General features: G+C 38.4%; 1 protein-coding gene across 1 annotated transcript in view; it reads right to left on the bottom strand.

The window, feature by feature from the left end:
* Positions 1-2727: 2727 nt before the first annotated feature.
* The window catches only part of prickle2a (prickle homolog 2a), a 62133-nt gene continuing 44306 nt past the window's right edge, over positions 2728-20554 (bottom strand). The window contains exons 3-8 of the mRNA XM_036578710.1: positions 10976-11089; positions 9138-9275; positions 7970-8173; positions 6641-6827; positions 4815-5765; positions 2728-4656 (exon numbers count right to left, since the gene is read on the bottom strand). Of these exons, the coding sequence (XP_036434603.1) occupies positions 3770-4656; positions 4815-5765; positions 6641-6827; positions 7970-8173; positions 9138-9275; positions 10976-11089 (2481 nt within the window). The 3' untranslated portion in view covers positions 2728-3769. The remainder of the gene's footprint in view (positions 4657-4814; positions 5766-6640; positions 6828-7969; positions 8174-9137; positions 9276-10975; positions 11090-20554) is intronic.

Genomic DNA, 20554 nt, shown 5'->3' with positions numbered 1-20554 from the left:
GAGATCTTGGGGAACATTTTTCATGGAGAAACTCTGACTGTGAAGTGACTTATATATTGTATATTTTCATATTATATTTGTATAATGTATTTCAGTGAAGTTTACCTCAGTAGTTTTTACTAGGCAGGAGATTTTTAACTTCACAATTGAAAATGATTTTTAGATTTAGAAGCTAATATCCTACCTTTACTAGTTAATTAACTGCAATGTGTTATTTTGGTAGTAAAAACTGATTTAGTCATCAGCAAGCATGTTTAGTGGGTCCCATAAGAAGTAAAAACAAATTACAATTGCAAAACAAATGGGTAAAATTCCAGCCGTTTAGTGGTCGTCACGGAAAACAGATGTTATTGCTTGATGTGATAGGCTAGTGTGAGCATTAGCCATTGCATGTTCTCAGACAGCCTAACAAAAAACCCATTTGGTAACAAAAGCATTTTACTCTGGCGTGGCTGCCAACAGCATTTTTAAATTTTGGTAAAATTTTATTTGAAGTCTACCTACATAAGGATGTCATAACACATGCATAAGCACTAAATACCATATTTATAAAGCAATACCTGAGTATTCATGAACAACTTATGCCAGTAATTGCAAGATACCATCAGATGAAGAAAATGACATTGTATTGACATAAGAGTTTTGTACTTTAACTCATATAGAACTCTGTAGTATAGATATAAACGTCTAAACTAGATCTTCCTTTTAGGTTCTATTACTTGGGAATGATGCTTTTAATATTGTTATAAATGGAACTCCCTTATGTCAATGTAAGGTCCCTTATGTCAATGTAATGTCATTTACTCCATAGAACATCTTAGGTCCTCTTGTAGTTACTAGCATAATATATATATATATATATATATATATATATATATATATATATATATATGTGTGTGTATATATATATATATATTAAATTTGTTATTTAGTGCTTATGAACGTGTTTTGTAGTACTTCAAATAAAGTGTTACCTTCATTTCTCTATGTTGTCATGGCTGTTCTGCCCTGTAATGGACTGGTGACCTGTCCAGGTTGTTTCCTGCCCGCCGTTTGGTAGGATGGGGGAAGTGAGGTTCATAGAGGTTAGAGAACACATTGCATTTCTGCTTTTTATAAAAATTATGGTTTCAAAACAGGCTCTTGCAGTTTAGTTTCCATGTATGGACTGTATGGAGTGGAGAGTGAATGGTATGTTTACTACATACTACATCAAACTCTCAAAAAAAATCTAACAAAAGCAAGAAAAAAATCAGTTTTCCATGATATGGCTCACTTCAGAAATGTGATTATATTGACTTGTATACAAAAAAGGAACTCACTTCCAAAAAAATTGAGATGCTGTGCAAAATGTAAATAAAAATAATGCAACAATGTGCAAATCTTACTGTCGTGCATTAGACTATATTAAAATGACGTTTGATATGTTGTCTTTGTACTATTTTCAATTATATCTAGGGTTTAAGTGATTTGCACATCATTGCATTCTGTTTTCATTTTGCACAGCATCCCAACTTTTTTGGAAACGGTTGTACTTGACAAATGTAGCTGAATAAAGACTTTCATGAATAGTTTTTTGCAGACATGTATAACTGTTAACAACTACCCCACCTAATGTTACAACTGCCCCCCAGTAGTGGGGTAGGAGGTAACTGCAGAGCTCTCAACATCATCTTCCTCATCTTGTGAGTAAGCAGTAGATTTCTACCTTACTCTTTAATGTAAACATCTGTGAACAAATATGAGCATCTTATATCTAAGTTTGAAAGCTATAACATAAACAACCGCCCTGTTATAGAGGTTATACACAAACAGTGTTACCACCTGCCCCAATCAGGCCTACTACATTTGACCTGCATACATTTAGAAATTGTCAGATTCTGAAGGAGGCCTTGTTTGAGCTAATATCATGCTTACATTCATTTACATTTCTTATACAAAGTGTTTTGGATCATAATGTATCAAATTATGTTGTAATAACACTGTAATGCATTATACGTTAAGGCTGCAATATGTACTATACTTTCTGTACCTTCAGATTCTGTAGTTTTAAAATACCGGAAATAGTTTTTCCCCAAAACGGTCTCATCACAGATATGCTAACGGGTGCACATCACTCCTCTTGGCAAACTCTTTGCAGTTATTATGGGCAGTTGTTCGCCCAGGCGTGTCAGCGAGGAAATGGAAGGTAAGGTGGGAATGTGACGTTTGACACTTTAATATCAACAATAGCAGCTACTGATAACACAGGCCATTTATTACACATTTTAAAGATTTTACATGAAAGCTAACATACTTTATATTTGTTTCGCCATACTTTGTACTAGCAGGGTCTTTATGTGATCCACGTAATTGATGTATTTCCCTACTATCAGACATCAACACTGCCTAAACTGATATCTAGGGAAGTGAAATGATCTCAAATCTAGTCTACATATCTAATATTCCTCATTTTGAGAGTATTGAAAAAATATTATGAGATTATTCCTATAATACTTGCAATTGCATGCAAACGTTTGGGTGCCCCTGGTCAAATGAAATTAAAATAAAGTAAAAGAGGAACAATAGGTCAAATAATCTTGTAACAAGCTTACAACAACATAATCGTGAGAAAAATTAGATATATTGACTATATTTAAGATCATTTCACGTGGTAAGATACCATTTGGCGTTCAACTTCATACCCCAAATGTCTTTTTTTGGTAGAAAAAGAAAGGTAGGCCTATGTTTATTGATTATTGAAATATGGTTTAATTCAGATACAAGACATGAACTGGGGATACATGCAGTCAGCTTGGGTTTCTACACTCTACAATATGATACAAATAATGCATCTGAAGTTACAAAATATAGAAATATTTAAGACTATATTTACAGAACATTTACAATACTACAGCCATAACTTATATTACTTTTTAAAATCACTGTACATACATGTAAGTTAAAGATAGCATTATTAAAATGAGGACTTTGGAAAAGAAAGTATATTGCATTTAAAACAGGACTATACCAAACATTGCTATGCTCAAAAGCGAATGTACGTGATCTTAAAGTGTCATTGATTAGACAGGGTGCAAGCAATTAGAACAATGGAAACAGTAACTAGTATGTGGATTATTTATAGAGTTATGTGAACTGGGTCTGCTAAAAGATGAGAAGAAAGACAGGTTTAAAGAGAGAAAATAGAAGGGGAGTGTTGCGTTGAAGCTGGGGTAGATAAGATTTGCACTTAAAGCCAAGTCCCCTCAGTCTTCACTATCCGACTTCATAATTAGTACTGACAGATCAAGCCATAAGGCTGTGCTAGCACTCTCTCAATCTTTACATATACAATAACACAAATGACTTTAAGTTAAGACAATACTTAATAAAGATTAGAATACAATAATGAAAGCTAGTTATGGTAACCCACCAATATCAGTTCTTGTTTCTGAGCAGTTCGGTGTGCACTGAGCCTTGTTCCTATTTTCCAGCCAAACCAAAGATACATTGCACATTCTTATTGCACGTTTCCACAAGTGAACTTAAGTGTTGTCAAATATACAATATTCAATGTAATATTCAAATAGGTAATTGTTCATACATGAAATCTTTGTGCCATCTTCTGTCACAGTAAACAGAGGAGATAAGGTCCAGGAGACATGATCAAGTCGTCTTGGTTATAATTTGATCATGCTTAAATAAGTTTACAATCCATTCAGTAAGTTATTAGAATAAGGACTCACACTCAGACGCACAGACAGACAAACACACGCGCGCACATGTTTTCTTATGAGATGATGCAGTTCTTACTCTTCCGGCGTTTGCGTGTGTGTAGCTGGGAGTGACCACCCATCAAAGTGGGGCTATAACGATGTCGCAACTCCTCGTTGTCAAGATAACGCACCTGCACCGGCCGAGGAATGGGTTCTCCCATAAAGTAGCCTTCATCGTCGGACGCCTCTGACGAAGAAGAGCAAGTGGAGCAAAAGTGATCTTCATCTTCTGCCAACTCTCCATACCTGCCCAGGTACTGCCCTTGTCTTGGACCCCCAGGGTCCTGCAGGGTCAGGTCAGAGGTGGTCCGAGGACAAGGCCTGAAAAACTGCTGCCTATACGCATAATTTCCCCCAAAAGGATCCCGTGACATCCTAGATGAGGGGAACCGTAGAAAGTCGTCTCGGAACCTTTGAACTGGGTCACTAGGGTAACCCTGGTTTTCCGCAGCCAGGTGAAGAGCATTGTCAGAGCGAGAGCGCCGGGAGCGATGGTGACCTTTGTGACCCTTGTGGCTTTTGCGATGGTGGTGTTGCCTTGGCCGCTGTTGTCGCGGAGAGTCTTGTGTATTCGCTCGCCGTGGCCGAGGTGTCACTACGTGAACGTTGCCCATGCTTCCTGCTAGGCCCATTCGCCCTTTGGCTTGCTCATCAAAGCTTAGGCCTCTAGGTGAGTCCCAGTATAGTGGTGGAGGGTATCTCAGTCTGACAGGCATTCCCAGATCGGCAAGAGGTCTTGGGGCCGACGTCAGGGATTCAGTGCTGCGGAACTGCATGGATGAGTTTAGAGTTCCCATGGCACTCTTCTCAGATACATTCACACCGGAGTCCTTGCTCAAGTCAGGCATTGAGAAGCGAGAAAGATGCTCCTGGCGCCTTGTAGTTCCATCCAAAGAGTTACCTGCATTGAAACAAAATCAAGTAGTTAAATAACGATTTCCTCTAAAATGAAGACCTAAGAACAGTGTTCAGTACTTATTCCTTCATTAAAGGAATGAGATTTGATGCTGAAATTGGGAATTCGAGTCTACTACTAGGAATGCACTTGAGTGTGTATACCTGTGGCATAAGAAAGAGCCAGGGAGTCCGCAGATCCTCGGGGTGTCTGCTCCAGGGGTGTCAGTTCACCAAAGCTGGGACCAATGTGGTGCCTGCTCCTCAGGAGTGGGGGTCGCATGTCTCTGGGAAATCCTTGCACACTTACACTCCGCTTATCCAAGAACCCAGCACCACGGCTGGATACCTCATTGAAACTCATCTGTGTCTTGAGTTTGGGTGGATGGAACTCAGGGTCTTGCCCATGATGCATCCAGTTCTCATTGAAAGAGTGTCCCCTCAGGGCAGCCATAACTGGGGGCTTTTTGGGGTTATTCCCTTGTGGTTCCTTGTGCCAAGACTCAGGAGGGCTCACGACCTTTGGTGGCTGGCTAGGAGAGGGAGGATAAGGGCCCCGCATGCTACACTGGCTCCGCAGCTGATGGGCATTTGGGGAAGGGGAAGGATCTCTTTGATTGGACTCATATGAGTATGGTTCATCCCTGCTCATCCAGACAGACTGCTTGCGGTTCAGGCTTGGGGAACGACTTGGGGTCCTACTTGGGGTTCGTGTTGGTGTGCGGTTGGGGGTACGACTGGGAGCCGGACTAGACACACTCAACAAATCCATCTGCACAGCAAGGGAGTCTGCATCTGCCGAAAGGCGGTCACCTGTGGCTGATGCTGAGCCAGTTGATTGCTGCCGGCCCCCTTCTGCCTTGTTCTTGGCCCCCTGCTTGCCGATTCGAGCACTGCGGCGTGATTGGCGGGAGCGGGCACTCTGAAAGGCAGAATCGGAGGAGTCTGACAGGTCAGGCTCGTCCCCCTGGCTGCAGAGGCGGGAACAGTAAATCAGACCTTGCTTTGGCAGAAAGGGGCGGCCCAGCAGAGACTGACGGCAGCGAGCACAGCAGAAACATTCTTCAGTGGCATGCCAGTGTTGACCCTCATATGCCATTTGGCCTTGGTCTATGCCTAAGGGTAGAGATACATATCAATTACACATGTATACTTTGTAAGGTAATGTGTATTTAATATAAAAATTACAGATAATTAAAAACTTGAAGTTATTAATTATTCCTTTTCTTGTTTTTTTTTTGTTTTACATCATGAAAAAAATTACAGTCACCATCTGCAAAATGACATTGTCACTTTCATCAGAACTTCACCATAAGCAGAAGTAATGTCTGACTAAATGAACACAACTGGAATCATATAACTGTCAAATTTTCATAATATGTCTTAGTATATTAAGTCAAGTACTGTTCCTATAGTTTCTTTGCCAACAGCAGTCTTTTAAAATTCTGCTCCATCAATGTTGTGGTCTTTCCAGTGCTACTTATTAACTGCACTGAATAAATCGGACAACTGACAGCTGAACTCCATCTTCTCATCCAGAGTAAATTACGTTCTCAAACGTTCAATAAATGATCAAAGCTGATTGCTATATAGAGACGTATAACAACATTGCACTGGAGTAGCCAGCTGTTAATTATTCATAACAGTTGAATAAAAGCAAGACAAAGACAAAGAGACTATACAGAAAAAAGAAAAATACACCTTAGGCTATCCATATTGTTATTAGAGACTTAATTTCCAGTGTTGAATTATCAACTAATTCAATACTTGAAATAATGTCGATGCAAAACACATATAAACACAGATGCACTGTCCAATTGTGTGGACTATTGTCACTGTATCCATCAAGACAATGTATTTGTAGCATTTGTTACAGCCAAGATGTAGTTTCCATGGCCAACTCTAATATTTTATTGGTAGAAAGAGACATATTTTGGCTCAATTAATGAGGCTAAATTAATGACAATAGCACAGATGCTTGTGTAGTCTACCTATATGTTCTCCACATGCGTCACAGTACTCGGCATAGAGCGACTCGAAACAGTTGCAGCAGTGAGGCCGCCCCTCACGCATGATGTAGCGCTGGCCGCCTAGTGGTGCCTCGCATTCATAACAGCAGAAGTGCCTCATGTGCCAGTGCCTTCCTTCTGCCTCTGTGCACTCATCCGCAAAGATAATCTGCAGATGTGGCAGGACAAAAGTGAGAGGAAAGAAAAGACTGTCAGTGAAAATGAATTGATATTCATCCAGTTTAGAGTCAGGGTGTGACCACAGCAGTGAATCAGCTAAAGAGACTTGAAGTTAGGACAAGAGCCTGTATATTGGTGAAAGAAGAAGATTTTGAGGAACATATTCAAAACAAAGGATGGGACTCTTTTTTTAGCATTTAAATACAACTGGTTTGCAATATTGAGGCATGACTGGTAGAGCTAGGCCTTTGAGCCATAAATGTCAAAACTTGGGATTATAAGGGTTGTTTAGTGCTAACAATGATTAGTACGGACATTTTTTGGCCATTAAATTAAACACAGGCATCTTAAGCCTCTAAAACACATTCCATGTTCTACTTGAAGCTTGTGACAGTATATGTTTTACCTTGTAGCAGTTTCATGGTGACTGTTTCAGTAAAAAGTGACTTCCAGAAGGACTAGATCAGGGGTGCACAGCACAGATTGGTGACTTTCCTGCTCAAACACAGGTGATTCAACTCATCTGGTAATTGGGTGTGTTTGAGCAGGAGAACAACTAATCTGTGACACCAGCCCTCCTGAACCAGAGTTGTGCACCCCTGACCTAGATTTCCATTTTCTTCTCACTAAATTGGTCCTGCTGATGGTTAATCTAAGGTGCTAGGCCTTCTTTTCAGCTCTAAAAGTCCTCACCAATAGGAGAGCTCGTTTAGCTCTCTTGATACCATGGAGAAAAACAGCATTTCAAATATTTAACCCTTTTGTTTCCATCCAAAATGTAACAATGAAAACAGAGTAGTACTTAATACAAACAATGATTAAATACATGTATGATTCTGTTGAATGAAAATCATCTAAAAATTACAGACATGTACTTCTTAGTTCTCAGAACTCATTAAACCTCTGAAGGTCTAGAAGGCCCTGAGGGTTCCCCTCTGCTGGATTGATAGTTTAGGCTTTATGTTAATGCTAAGGCTACAGATGGTACTTCATGGGGCTGTTCTGGTTGAGGTAGCAGGAAGTGAAGAGCAAAGTTCTATCAAAAACAGGTTCAATTGAGGTTTAAGGCTTTCAGATTAGGGTGAGCTTGGGCCTTGGAATCCAGGCTGAAAGGAAAGATACTGTGCTCACCTCATCACATGCTGAGCAGCGTGGCTTGAGCCGTTCAGCATGGTGACGGCCACAGTAGATCTTGCCATCCTGGTGGAAATAGATGAGATCCACCAGCAGCTCAGCACAGACGCAGCAGACAAAGCAGTGAGGATGCCAGCACAGTCCATGCCCCACTCGCGAGGCAAACACCGCAATATCACCGCCGTTTATCTGACCTCCACACTATGAAATACATAAGGAGTACAATATTTAACATACAGAGCCCAAGGTATAATTTCACCATCAACATTTCTGCAGTATTTGGTGTGCTACCAGTTTTAAACCTTATTTAACAAAAGCATATAGTGACCGTCTGAACATTATATCTCCATTTTGGTCATTAGAATCATCATCTGAATATGCCAACTGCCCTTTACAATGTGTTACAAATTCATGATGAATGGAGTAATAAAAATGCTCTAAAACAATTATGTTCCATTAGCTTCCATTCAAAGAACATTTTTCCTGCTCCTGTAAAGTTTAAATTGTTTGACAATTGATATTGTGTTTTCATATATTCACTGAAACAAGCAGTGAAATTCTGTTGAAAGAGCAGATTCTCAATGAACTCTCAGCTTTAAATGGTGGAAGTTTCCTTACTTATTTAAAAAACAGTTTTTTGTAAGGTGTAAACACTGGCAAAGTTTCAAAACATGCCATTTACTTCCATTCAGTCCAAATATAAAAAACTAAGCTGCATACACAGCTGTTTTACATTAATCATTTTTGTGATGTCACGAAAAACCTATATATTTATGTATATATCCACCTTATTCTCCCTACAACAGTTTAGCCCTGCCCATTCACATTCAGGTTTTAAGTAGCGTTTCAGCCTGGACTGGTTTTTGAATGAGGAACAATGCAGGAAAGCCAATCAGAAGAGAGCTCATGTACATATTTCAGTCTTTAAGGCACAGTAACAAAACCAGCCTGTTTAATTAAAAGGGCTGAAGCATTTCTTCATCTAGAACTTCTAACATGGTGAGGAATGAACGCTAATTGAGACCAGTTAGCATACTCACATTTGAATCACAACTACCTTCTACTATCTTCCATTCTTTATCCCCACTACGAGAAGATATATTATATTGGTATATATTATATTAGAAGATTGATGCTGAGTGCTTTCTGTTGTATTATATCATACCTGCTCACAAACAGCTCCAGTTATGGTGAGGGGGAGTGGGCGGACGGTTCCTCGGCCCAGGTTGTCTCTCTTCCTCTGGTTGCTAAAGATCTTCAGCTCTCTCTTCTCTTCTTCATCCAAAGAGTTACAGTATCGCACCTGGAGACACCAACATCATCATCATCATCATCATCATCAACATCAATAACAGTGCTTTCTGGATCAATGTTAATCACTGGTGGCTGAAAAATCTACTGCTGTTCCAAAGTTTGGAATCACTTATAATCATTTTTAAATCATTTTTTGTCATTTTAGATAAATAAATACATTATACCAGAGGAGATGCCTCAGGGCCTCCTAGGCGTTCAAAGAAGGCCTAACCATTTATGAAAACTAAAAATACACAACGTTTAGTTTATTTTTGTTCAGTAGATTCATGCTTGTATTTAAAGTCTACAAGTATTACAGAACTACTCTTGTTTCATTGTTAAGTTTTGGACAGAAACAAAAAGGGTTAAATTCTTAAAATGCCCTGTAGAAAATTGTCCAATCTATGGTATCTAGGTAGATTTAGCTAAACTAACTCTCTGCTGAAGAGAAGGCCCAAAGCATTAGATTAACCATTACCATAATTACGAAGCGATTCACTAATCAACCAATCACAATTTGATTTCCAGTAGGTGGGACCAATTTCATGAGGAAAAAAGTCAGTATTGGCCTTCTGGAAGCACTAGAAACATGACCAAAAAACTGTTCATGCGAATTGTCATTAGCTTAGCACTAACAAACTACTAGAATTCTAGCAAACTACTAGGATGCTAGCAGAAGTTAGCAATATCAAGGTTGGTTTTTCCTTTTTTCCTTTGTGGTTTTGACTGAGTTATGACTTTTATGGCCCAAATTGAGGGCCTAGCTCCAATAATCACAGTTCACCACTGCATTACACAGTTTTATATGTTTTATTCAATAAGTATTTTGTGAACATCAAGATTATTAACTCATAAATTATATACTGTATTATCTATTTAGTTATCTGCTTCAAAATCTGTTTACTTTTGAGGCAATATGAGGCATTCTGGATATTTGTTTTATTGTTAGAATTTAATTCTTTTTTTATTTCTCATTTTAGAATCATCTCTGTTCATCATTCACTTTTTGTATGAGCTTCCTACTAATTATTTGAAACTAGCGCAGGTGCACAGGACTACCATATTGGAATCATTTGCAACCAAATGAGTTTTGTGTTATTGAAAACAGTGATTCCAAACTTCCAAAATTCATTCACTTCAATTCCATCATCCTCCTCTAATCTTTTTTCATTATACTTTTATATTAGCTTTTATGGCTCAACTGTTGCATGTTGTAACATGCAGAGGAAGTGGATAATACCCTGAAGACTGCGTAACCTGTTAGCACGCTTTGTGAAAGCGCCTCCGCCCCCCTTTCAATTTAAAACTGCAAATAGGCAAACTCACACCACCACTACTCTACTGCAGACAGGCCTTGGACCCCAAACCCCTCAGAGACCTGCTATATATACACCACAGGGTCCAAAATAGAATCTGTTTTGTATGAGATGATAGAAAACCCATGCCTAAATAAATGGGTTTCTTAAGTGCTTCGACACCTGGGGGAGCCTAACTCATTCACACATTCCAGTTCCATAGAGATTGTCTATACATCCTTCACTGTCTGTCGAGATTTGTGCGCAACACCTGGGATAGAAAGCCACTGAAGGTGAGTGCCAAGTGCATTACATTTGTTTTAGCATAGACCTTTTGCCGTAGCTGTATATGGATGTCTTCAGGTGCAACACTGACAAAGACGAAGCAACACAAATACAGCAATATGTGACCAACCTCGTTGTCATGAGGGGGCAGCTGGTGTAGGAGCTGTTTAATGCGATGCTTCTCGCCAATGCTGTTAACGTAGGGCACCTTATCTTCTGGCAGGAAGCTATAATACTGGTGAACCTGTGTACACACACACATACACACAGGGGAGCCGAACGGATATTAGAACTGAAGCATCCATAAAAGTAAACATTTTTCCAAAGGCTGTACATAAACACTTTGTCCTTTGAGGAAAAGTTAAAGAGGCTGATTACTCAACGCACTTAAAAATAAAGATTCTTACATGACTCTTGGTTTGGATGTACAGTACTGTTCAAAAGTCAGACCCTTCATTTATTTTATTTATAGTCAAAATGGCCATTACATACAAGTTATTCATTTTTCAGCATCTGGAAAAAAGGACAAATCTTATATTTAACAAACAATTACACAGAAGCCTCAACAGCTAAGTATAATATCAATCAGAAACTAGTGTGTTCGCCCTTTGCCTTTGAGCTGTGTTCACAGACAGTGTTTTTTAGAAGTGTTCCTGAGCCCATGCAGTGATTTACACTAGAGAATCATGTCTGTTTTTAATGCAGTGCCGCCTGACGGCCCGAAAGACACGGCCAGCCAATATTGGTTTTCGGCCTTGTTCCTTGCATACAGAGATTTCTCTGGATTCTCTGAATCTTTTTATATTTTACTACAATCATGCTAGCAATCCTGTTGTCAATTAACCACCATTTAGTTTTTTTAAGCTGTATGCAACTTTACCAGGCTTTTGTTGCCCCATCCCAACTTTTTAAAAATATGCTGTTGGCATCAAATTTAAAATAGGCACATATTTTTCAATACAATTTCAGTTTCAATAATTGATATGTTGTCTTTGTACTATTTTCAAATCTTCTCCAAAAGATCTTTTGAAAAATGAATAGATTGGATGTAGTGGCCATTTTGACTCGAAATGAATGAAGGGTGGTCTCTGACTTTTGCACAGTACTGTATGGTTCTAGAATAAAGCTTACACTGGTATTGACCCTTGAACATTATCTGGAGGTTCTTTAAAAGGTTATTCATATCCTACTTGCAAAATGGCTATTGGCCAAACCATCCATTGCATGATTTCTTTAAAAAAGCCTAGTAGTTTTCAACTCTAGTCCTGTGGAACCACTGGCTTGTACAGATTCAACTGTTCCCTGCCCTAACACACTTAATCCAGCTTATCTACTGATAACCATGTTCTTCATGAGCTGGATCAGGTGTTTTGGGGGCAGAGAATACCTAAAAATGTGTAGGATATTGGATCATGAGGACTGGTACTGATAAAAACTGGTTTAGGGAATCAAAAGTGGTTCTTCTTGGATTCTTTAGGGATCACAAGAACACGTTTTTGCCTTTTTATTTTTAAGAGTGTACAATAGGTGTAAGCACAATAACAATGTATTATTATTATCATGAATAATTATGTCACAATGTTGTTTCATAAAAAACAGTGACCAACTGCATGTTTCATTACAAATAGAGCATAATTAGTGCTGTTGAACTGGAATTAGTGCAGTGCAGTGAGTGAAATAAAAGTCACTGTATTCATAGTTTTATGGTACTTTTTAAATGTGGCCCTAATGGAGCTGTTTCTATTATCAAACCTAAGAAATACTTTAAGTATCATATTACATTTTTGCCATTTCGCCACCTCAAGTGCCCAATACAGACAGGGTCCATTGCAATGCTGTCAACATGTCCACTTCTGCACATTTTCATTTCCTTCTTTTTCATGCTTACAATGCATAGAACAAGTCAGTTGTATTATGGTTCATATGCTTGTGTGCAGCAATTATTCAGACCAAATGCTTCACTTAGTTTTCCATGCTGGGAGAGCAGCTTTTCCATACAGCCCCTCATTTCCATCTCAACTCATGTTCTGGCACAACAAATTGACCACGGCAATTGTTTATCTATGTTCAGTATGTTCAGATAAACAAAACAGAGCCCACGTCCTCATCACACACTCAAAGTCGGGCTAGAATGGATGGCCACGCTCCTCGCCGAGACATTCCATGTGTCTCAGCATTCACATTTCACTCAAACAAAACCAGAAAGAGAAGAAAGCACAAACCCAAGGACGACGTTCGTGATGAATTCATTCGGCTCTTCGCATTACACCCCCACCCCCCCACCACTTCTCGCTTTCTCTATCTTTTTACAGCTGTCTAGGGCCGCTTCAACCTTGTCCTTGCTCAGAATGCCTCAGCATCATTATGCCAGAGACGTGCAATCAAGTTGTCAGCGCAATCAAGCTGTCACACCCTCAGAGACTGAACAGGTCCACACTTACAGAATGAATCAGTGTAATTTGAAGCTTTCTTTTTTCCCCTCTTTTTTCGAGGGGTGATAAGGCCCATAGTTTGGGTCAAGAAACAAATTGCTGAGCCGGCAGACTTAAGTAGAGTTTATAAGACAAGGGTCTAAAAATATTTGCCATGCATAATCAAAAGCTGATTCCTCTCTGTATCTAAGTAACTCCCAGAGAGAAATTTTAGATTTGATCTGAATAAATAATGGCTTAAAGAGACAGTTCGGTCTAAAATCAAACGTACATTGTTTTCACATCAACCCACTGCAGTTATAATCAATTAACCCCTTAACAATCCAGGTTTACTTCATACAAAGGCATATTATTCAGTAACTACAGGAACGTCAATGCAAACTAATGGATTCTTAGGTAATAAGACTTTGGGCCTGCAGGTGGCTTTGTTAAGGGATTAAGAACATGTTTCTTGTTTGAGATTTGCTAGTTTAATTTTGCACTTGAGCTACAAAAGTTTAGGCACCCCTGCTCAAATTACATGTTTAGTTGATGAGAAAATAAGTTAACACATCCTCTACTGAGCACACACTTCTGTGCATTTTACTGCATAAATACTGTTTATTTGCTTCAACATATTGGAAAAAAAAATACATAAAATGTGGCTTGTGCAAAAGTTATGGTACATTTTATATTTTCTGTCTTATTTTATCCAACATGTTAAACTCGGCTAATGAAAAAAAAATCTGTACTAAAAATTTGCAAAAAAAGTCATTTTTGTATGTGTTTTCTGTGGAGGATGTGTTAACTTGTTTTCACTTAGAAAATCAACAAAACATCATTTGTTTGAGGCTTATATAGCTGACTGAAAGGGAAACTTAAGCCCTATTCAAGCTGGATTAGTATCGCATGTGTTTTGTGAGGACGTGTTTTTGATCCCGTTCTAATCTGCCATGTCCATAGTTTTGTCTGCTAAGTAATAATTCTAGGTATAGAATTATTATAGTGCTAAATATAATTCACCAAAATAAGCTCCCTCAGTAATAGTAGTCCTGCTCGAACCATCATCTCAATAATGTAATAACAAAACCGGGTAATGGAAAATAGACTGAAGTTGGCTTTATATTTGCCAGCTTCTTGTTCAAATTTCCCTTTCCACCCTAAAGGGTGAAAAATGGTAAATTTCACCATTTAAGGTGGAAAAGGAAAATTTGAACAAGAAACTGGCCAATAAGAAGCTGACTTAAGCTTTGTAGAAAACGCCGCTGCCCTTTATTTTCTTTTTTTTGTGACCTAAAGATAAGGCTAACAGCTTAAGTGGATCGATTTGAACCAATTTTGTAAACCTCAAGTTCATGATGAGACTGAAATCTACAACACTTTTGGCGATGGCCAAATTACAAGAACTTGAGATCCTGTATGAATCAACCAGTCAAATCACACACAGATTACATTACTGGACCTAATAACTAATCCAACTCGAATAGGACTTTATACCAAAGCCAGTTTAAGCTTTGATATAATGGGCCTGTTTTCTCCCATTATATCAGAAACATGAACACAAGATGCCAAAGGGCTCTGGTATCTGGGCTCTGGGGCTAAATTTTTTTCTGTATAAAAATGCATTTACAAACTATGATTTTGTACAAAAGCTTCATAGGAAGCCATTCTTTTTGGGCTAGCTTGGGATTACTCTCTAGCATCTGACAAACCCAGAAGCCATTACTGACTGTCAGTTCTTCTGACTACAAATCAGTATTGGGCAAACTGCATGTCTAAATCATCACTCACTTGCCTAAAACTCTGCTGAGTTAAATAGACTTGCTTATGTGGTTTCTGACATTTACAGACTGTTATCCATAAAAATGGACAAAAGTACAGGCTAAATTTAGTCCAAGTTTTCACTGCGTATTTGGACTGCTGCTTCCTTCGGCGTCTGTTGCTAAGCAACAACAGCACCATAACTGTCTGTGCTAGCAAGTAAATGTTTTGAAATGCACAGCCTGTACAGTACAGGCAGAAAGTGCAACTACTACAATTAATTAGCAAATGAGGTGCTGCTAGCAAAAACAAGCTAGACAAAAAAATATTTTGTCATGATTTTGATCTGTGTAATCTGAAAGTTCAGGCTGTGACCGCAAAGTCATTACAAATTACAAATGTCACTTTACTTTGATCTGACTGGTCAGCACAGAAAAAACACTCATAAAGTAAGCTATCGACCGCTTCAAATTGTTTCAACTCGAAAAGGGCCTTGTGCTCAGCATAAAGCACAAGTACACTGGTGCTTTGTTTTTTTTGTGCAAAAACAATGAGCAAAATGCATATGGACATTGAAACCATTTGAAAATGGGCAACCTTGCAAATAAGTAACAGTGTGAGCCTCCCGTTAGGCTTAAAGATGGCTGCATATGCTGTTTTTAGCTATGCAGTGGACTTTTTACCTTCGGTGCAAAACTAAAGAAGCAAACTTCAGATACCAGACATGTCTTTGCTGATCAACTGCATTTGGGGCTAAGAGGAAGTATGTACATTAGATTTCACACAACTTTTTACAGCTTTAAACAAATATACAGTGCTGCTTGAAAGTGTGTGAACCCTTTATCATTTCTACATAAATGTAACCTAAAATATGATCAGATCTTCATTTAACTCATAACAATAGATAAAGAGAACCTAATTAACCCCTTACATGGCCAGGGCCCAAAATTTATTGCACACTTCTATAACCGAAGAATAGCTCAACCAGTTTGCATTGAAGTCCCTGTAGTTACTGAATAATACGCCTTTGTATGTAATACACTTGGAATTTTAAGAGGTTAAAGAAATACCACAAAAATATATAGTTTTTCTTTCATTTATTGAACTACATAATCTAACATTAAATGTCTTGGCAAAAGCATATGAACTTCTGTTTTCAGTAACTAGTGTGACCCCCCCTGAGCACCAATGACTTCAAGTAACAGTTGAACTAACTAACCACTGTTACCTGGTGATTTTAGGATTGTTGTCTTTCTGAGGTTCAATTCAAGGATGGATGCCCTAACATTCTTGTGTAGAATTTCTTGATACAATCCAGAATTCATAGCACTATAAAATGATGGCAAACTGTCCTTGTTATAGTTGCAAAACAACCCCAATCCATGATACTACCACCACCATGTTTCAAAGTTAGGATAAGATTTTTATGCTGGAAAGCAGTGTTTGGTTTTGCAAAACATATTTTATTTAAGCTATAAAGATCCATTTTGCCTTAACATTATTTCAGTAGTCTTCTGGATTTTCCAGGTGGCCTTTAGGAAACTTTAACCAGGCAGAAATGTTCTTCCTGTTGAGTATATCTCCATGCTATAATTCCATACATACTATTCTTGTTCAGTGTTTGCTTGGTAGTGGACTCATGAACACTAACATTAGCCAGTGTAGTAGAGGCCTGCAAATTCTTAGTTGTTATCTTGGGGTTCTTTCTGATCTCCCAGAATATTTTATGCCTTAGTCTTGGAGTCATTTTTATTGGGCGACCACTCCAGAGAAGGGTAGCAATGTTGAATGTTCTCCATTTGTACACCATCTGCCTGACAGTGGATCAGTGAAGTCCAAACTTGTCAGAAATAGTTTTGGAACCTCTTCCAGCCTAATGAGCACTGGGCCCTCAGAAACCTCATTTGACTAAGACATTGCATGCACTAAAAATGTGTGTGCTAAAGACTAGATTTGGTGTGAAGACTCAAGCAGTCCCCATCAGTTTTTCGTTTTGTTAGCCTCACATTTTAGGATGGCATCTTGAATATCCATCAGATTTGCTTGAGACAATGTAACTGACCTTCGACAACCAGCATGTTGTCGGAGGTCGGTTGCAATGGCCCCGTTTATGCTGTGATAAAAGCCAAAAGTGCTTAAAGATTCCACCAAAAGCTTGGTAGGCTGGATATTAAAAAATGATAGCGCAAGCTGGAGGCAGACAGTGTAGGCACGTGTCTGAGCGTTTGCTCTGTGAAAAGGCCAGAGCGATTTCTATAGTCGTCAGAGGGAGGGGGCGAGAAAATCACTGTTATCGCAGCAGGAACTGATTGTACATTAAGGCTGCAGCACATGAATAGAGGATGAGGCAACATTTGAACACAACACACATACAGGTTTCTCAGCCCGAGGCATGTAGCTCTAATATCTCATTTACTGAAAAGACGATTATGTATTGGCTGAAATGACAATAGAATGTGTGTAGCCTCTTCATCATCACACACATTATAATAGAATCTTGAGATCAGTTAGGTGCCATGCATCTTTCCTTGTCATCGTTCTGCTCACAAAAGCTTTTTTTTCTGAGACATTTCCTCCCTGAGACTCACAAAGATGCGGCATGTACCTTCAACAAGTGGCAGAATGATCATTCTTGATAAGACTCATTTCCTGCTCATGTGCCTGTGCATGTGTGTGTGTGTGTGTGTGGTGTGTGTGTGTGTGTGTGTGTGTTTGCAAACACTGTATCAGGTATCAGCCCGGTCTTTGGCTTTATTTCTAGAGAAGCTCATAACTCTGCGCTGTACCGGTGGGTTGTTGGCTGAGGACTAGCTGTATCCAGGCAACCAAGGCCTGGTTTATTCACTGGGTGAGGGAGGTAATTGGTTTGGACTGGCTGAAACATTAGCTGATAACTATGTGACTCTGCTGATTAGTGATCTCTCTACGGATGACAGTTTTTAATCGGGGACAAAAGGCACATGAAAGAGACAGGAGGCAGCTAAGAAACTTAACCACACAATGCATCTGGTGCAGAGAATAGAGTCCTAATAAAGCAGCTGCTTTCAGCACTGATGACTCTTTAGGGTAGGTGTGTGAATGTGTATGTATTCGTATTTGTCAGAGAAAGTCTTATTCATCTTTCTTTGTGAGTGTGCAGGACTGTACATTTTTTTGCCAAAGTCTCTGTGTGTATGTGTGTGTATGTGGGTTCTTTTTCTTACTCTTAAGCAAGCAATTTTGTAAATCGTTTCCTGTTTATTTTACAAAACTGGGTACAATTATAATTGGGGTCCCACAAGGATCCGTACTGGGTCCAATACTCATCTTGGCTATTAATGATATTAGTTCTGTGGTCTATCTGCACTTTTATGCTGATGGCAACAATTTATACTTGTTTTGCTTCTACAAAAAGGCCATATGGGAACCTCAAATAGCAGCAGTATCCGAGCCTTCTAATGGATGCCAAAATTGGTGCTTAATAGCAGATACAAAACATGCTATTTCCCAGGGCCTTCAGTATTATTATTGAAGGCTTTCACATTTACATCCTAACTGGACTTCAAATTGAATGCTTCCTTATAAATACTTGGGCATCTGGATGACGTGTTGCTGTTTTAGAAAAATAAAAACAAAACAAAACATAAAACAGAAGCTGATGTAAATAAACTGACCAGGAATTTAAATTGCATTAATTAATAATATGATACATAATTGTCTGATTATTTTGATTTTTAAATCGGTACACAATAAATAAAAAGCTCAAGATCCAAAATCCAGACAACCCAAAGTGCCCACCACTTTATCAATGGTAACTGTTTAATCTCAACCAATTGCGAGTTTTATGTAGGACTGCAGCATCATCCCTCCTGTTCCTCTGCAGAGCTCTACAGTATTACCTGAAATCACTCTAACTCATTGATATTCTAAGTGGTGTTACACACACTGTCAGGGATGTCCAATTCTGCAAATCCTTCTTGGTGCTACTGACCTTGAGAAAACATCATGCAGTTATTATGCACCATGTACAATGGATTTCAGTGCTCTTTAAAACTCTTCTGGGCTCCAAAAAATGAATATGAATATATTTTCCATTGGGAGTAGTATGGTAAGGAGTCAAAAAACTGCTTTCACAATTTGTCCACGGCAGATTACCAATCATCTGTTTAACCCTTAGAAGTCACATTTATCACCGCTATTCACAAAAGCATGGTGCAGTTCAGTAATAATCATTTATCACTTTTATCTCATTGAAACAAGCAGAGAAATTCTGTCAGGTAAACGTTCAATCAATACTGCATTTGTAAGTAGAAGAGCAGTTTTTTATTATTTAAGAGTTGAAGTTGAAATTACTGTTGCTGTGTATAAGACCTTGTGTTGAGCAAAGGAAAACCACCTTTGCTTTACATTTTGCCAAATTTAAATACAAAAAAATCATAATAATTCTTTTGAATCTATTTTAATTTAAGTAGGATAGACTGAAGTACAAAATGAATTGTCACTGCTCTCTACCTGATAAAAGCACTCCTACTGGAGGCTACGGTTACTGTAATTGTGACACTTTCCGTTGTTCTTTTCGCTTCCTTTTGTTAGCATCTTCTCTTGTGTTGGAGGGAATTGTGTTGCTTGAACGATCCTCCTACCTTGGTGCTTTTGTCTCTCATGAAGCATTTGAATGGGATCCTACAAGTAATCATCTTTTTGTTCAAACGTATCTGTAATCTGATCATTGAATGTGCTTTTATTCCCTTCATAAACTCTAAGTGGTGCTTGGCTTGGAAGTACGGCTCTAGAAAAAGTCCTTTGGTATTGAACCTTTACAAGAAGTGGCGGTTCTTTAAACTATGAAAGGTTCCTAACACATGCACATCTCGTTTACAAAATGGTTCTTTAAAGAACCATCCATTGAAAGGTCCTTTAGGGAACCAAAAGTGGTTGTTCTATGTACAGTTGTATGCAAACCTTTGAATACCCCCATCTAATTACATATTTTGTTGACATTTTAGGTGAAAATAATTTATCACATTCTTTATAAAAAACTAAAACAAATATGGCATTTTCTATTCATTTGCTGAGTATAAAAATAAATATACAACAATATAATAACAATATAAAAAAAAATTACATGCAGCTTAAAATGTGCCACATTTTATGTTTTTTCCCGCAATATTTTACATTCAGCAAGTAAACATTACCTGTGCATTAAAATGTGAAAACTTATTTTCAGTTAGAAAATCAACAAAGCATGCCATTTGACCAGAGCCCTCCAAACACTCACATATGACTATATTTCATCATCCCAAATATCCCTGTTTGGCATGTGTATGTTGTGGATAACAGCTACTCCGTTTGAAGTATATATTATATATGAAGCATACATACATTACTATATGTAATCCTATCATTTGTATTCAAACCTGCATAAGTTTATACTTCTTTCTTCTTAAAAATCTAACTGATTACAAAGAATATGGATGAGCTGTAAGAAGGAAACATCCCTGTTAAATGAAGGTTGAATAAAGAAATAAAAATAGACTTTTCTAAGGGCAAGAAACATA

Source organism: Colossoma macropomum, unplaced genomic scaffold, assembly GCF_904425465.1.
Source record: "Colossoma macropomum unplaced genomic scaffold, Colossoma_macropomum, whole genome shotgun sequence".
Taxonomy (NCBI): Eukaryota; Metazoa; Chordata; class Actinopteri; order Characiformes; family Serrasalmidae; genus Colossoma; species Colossoma macropomum.
This window is presented reverse-complemented; position numbering and strand designations above follow the sequence as displayed.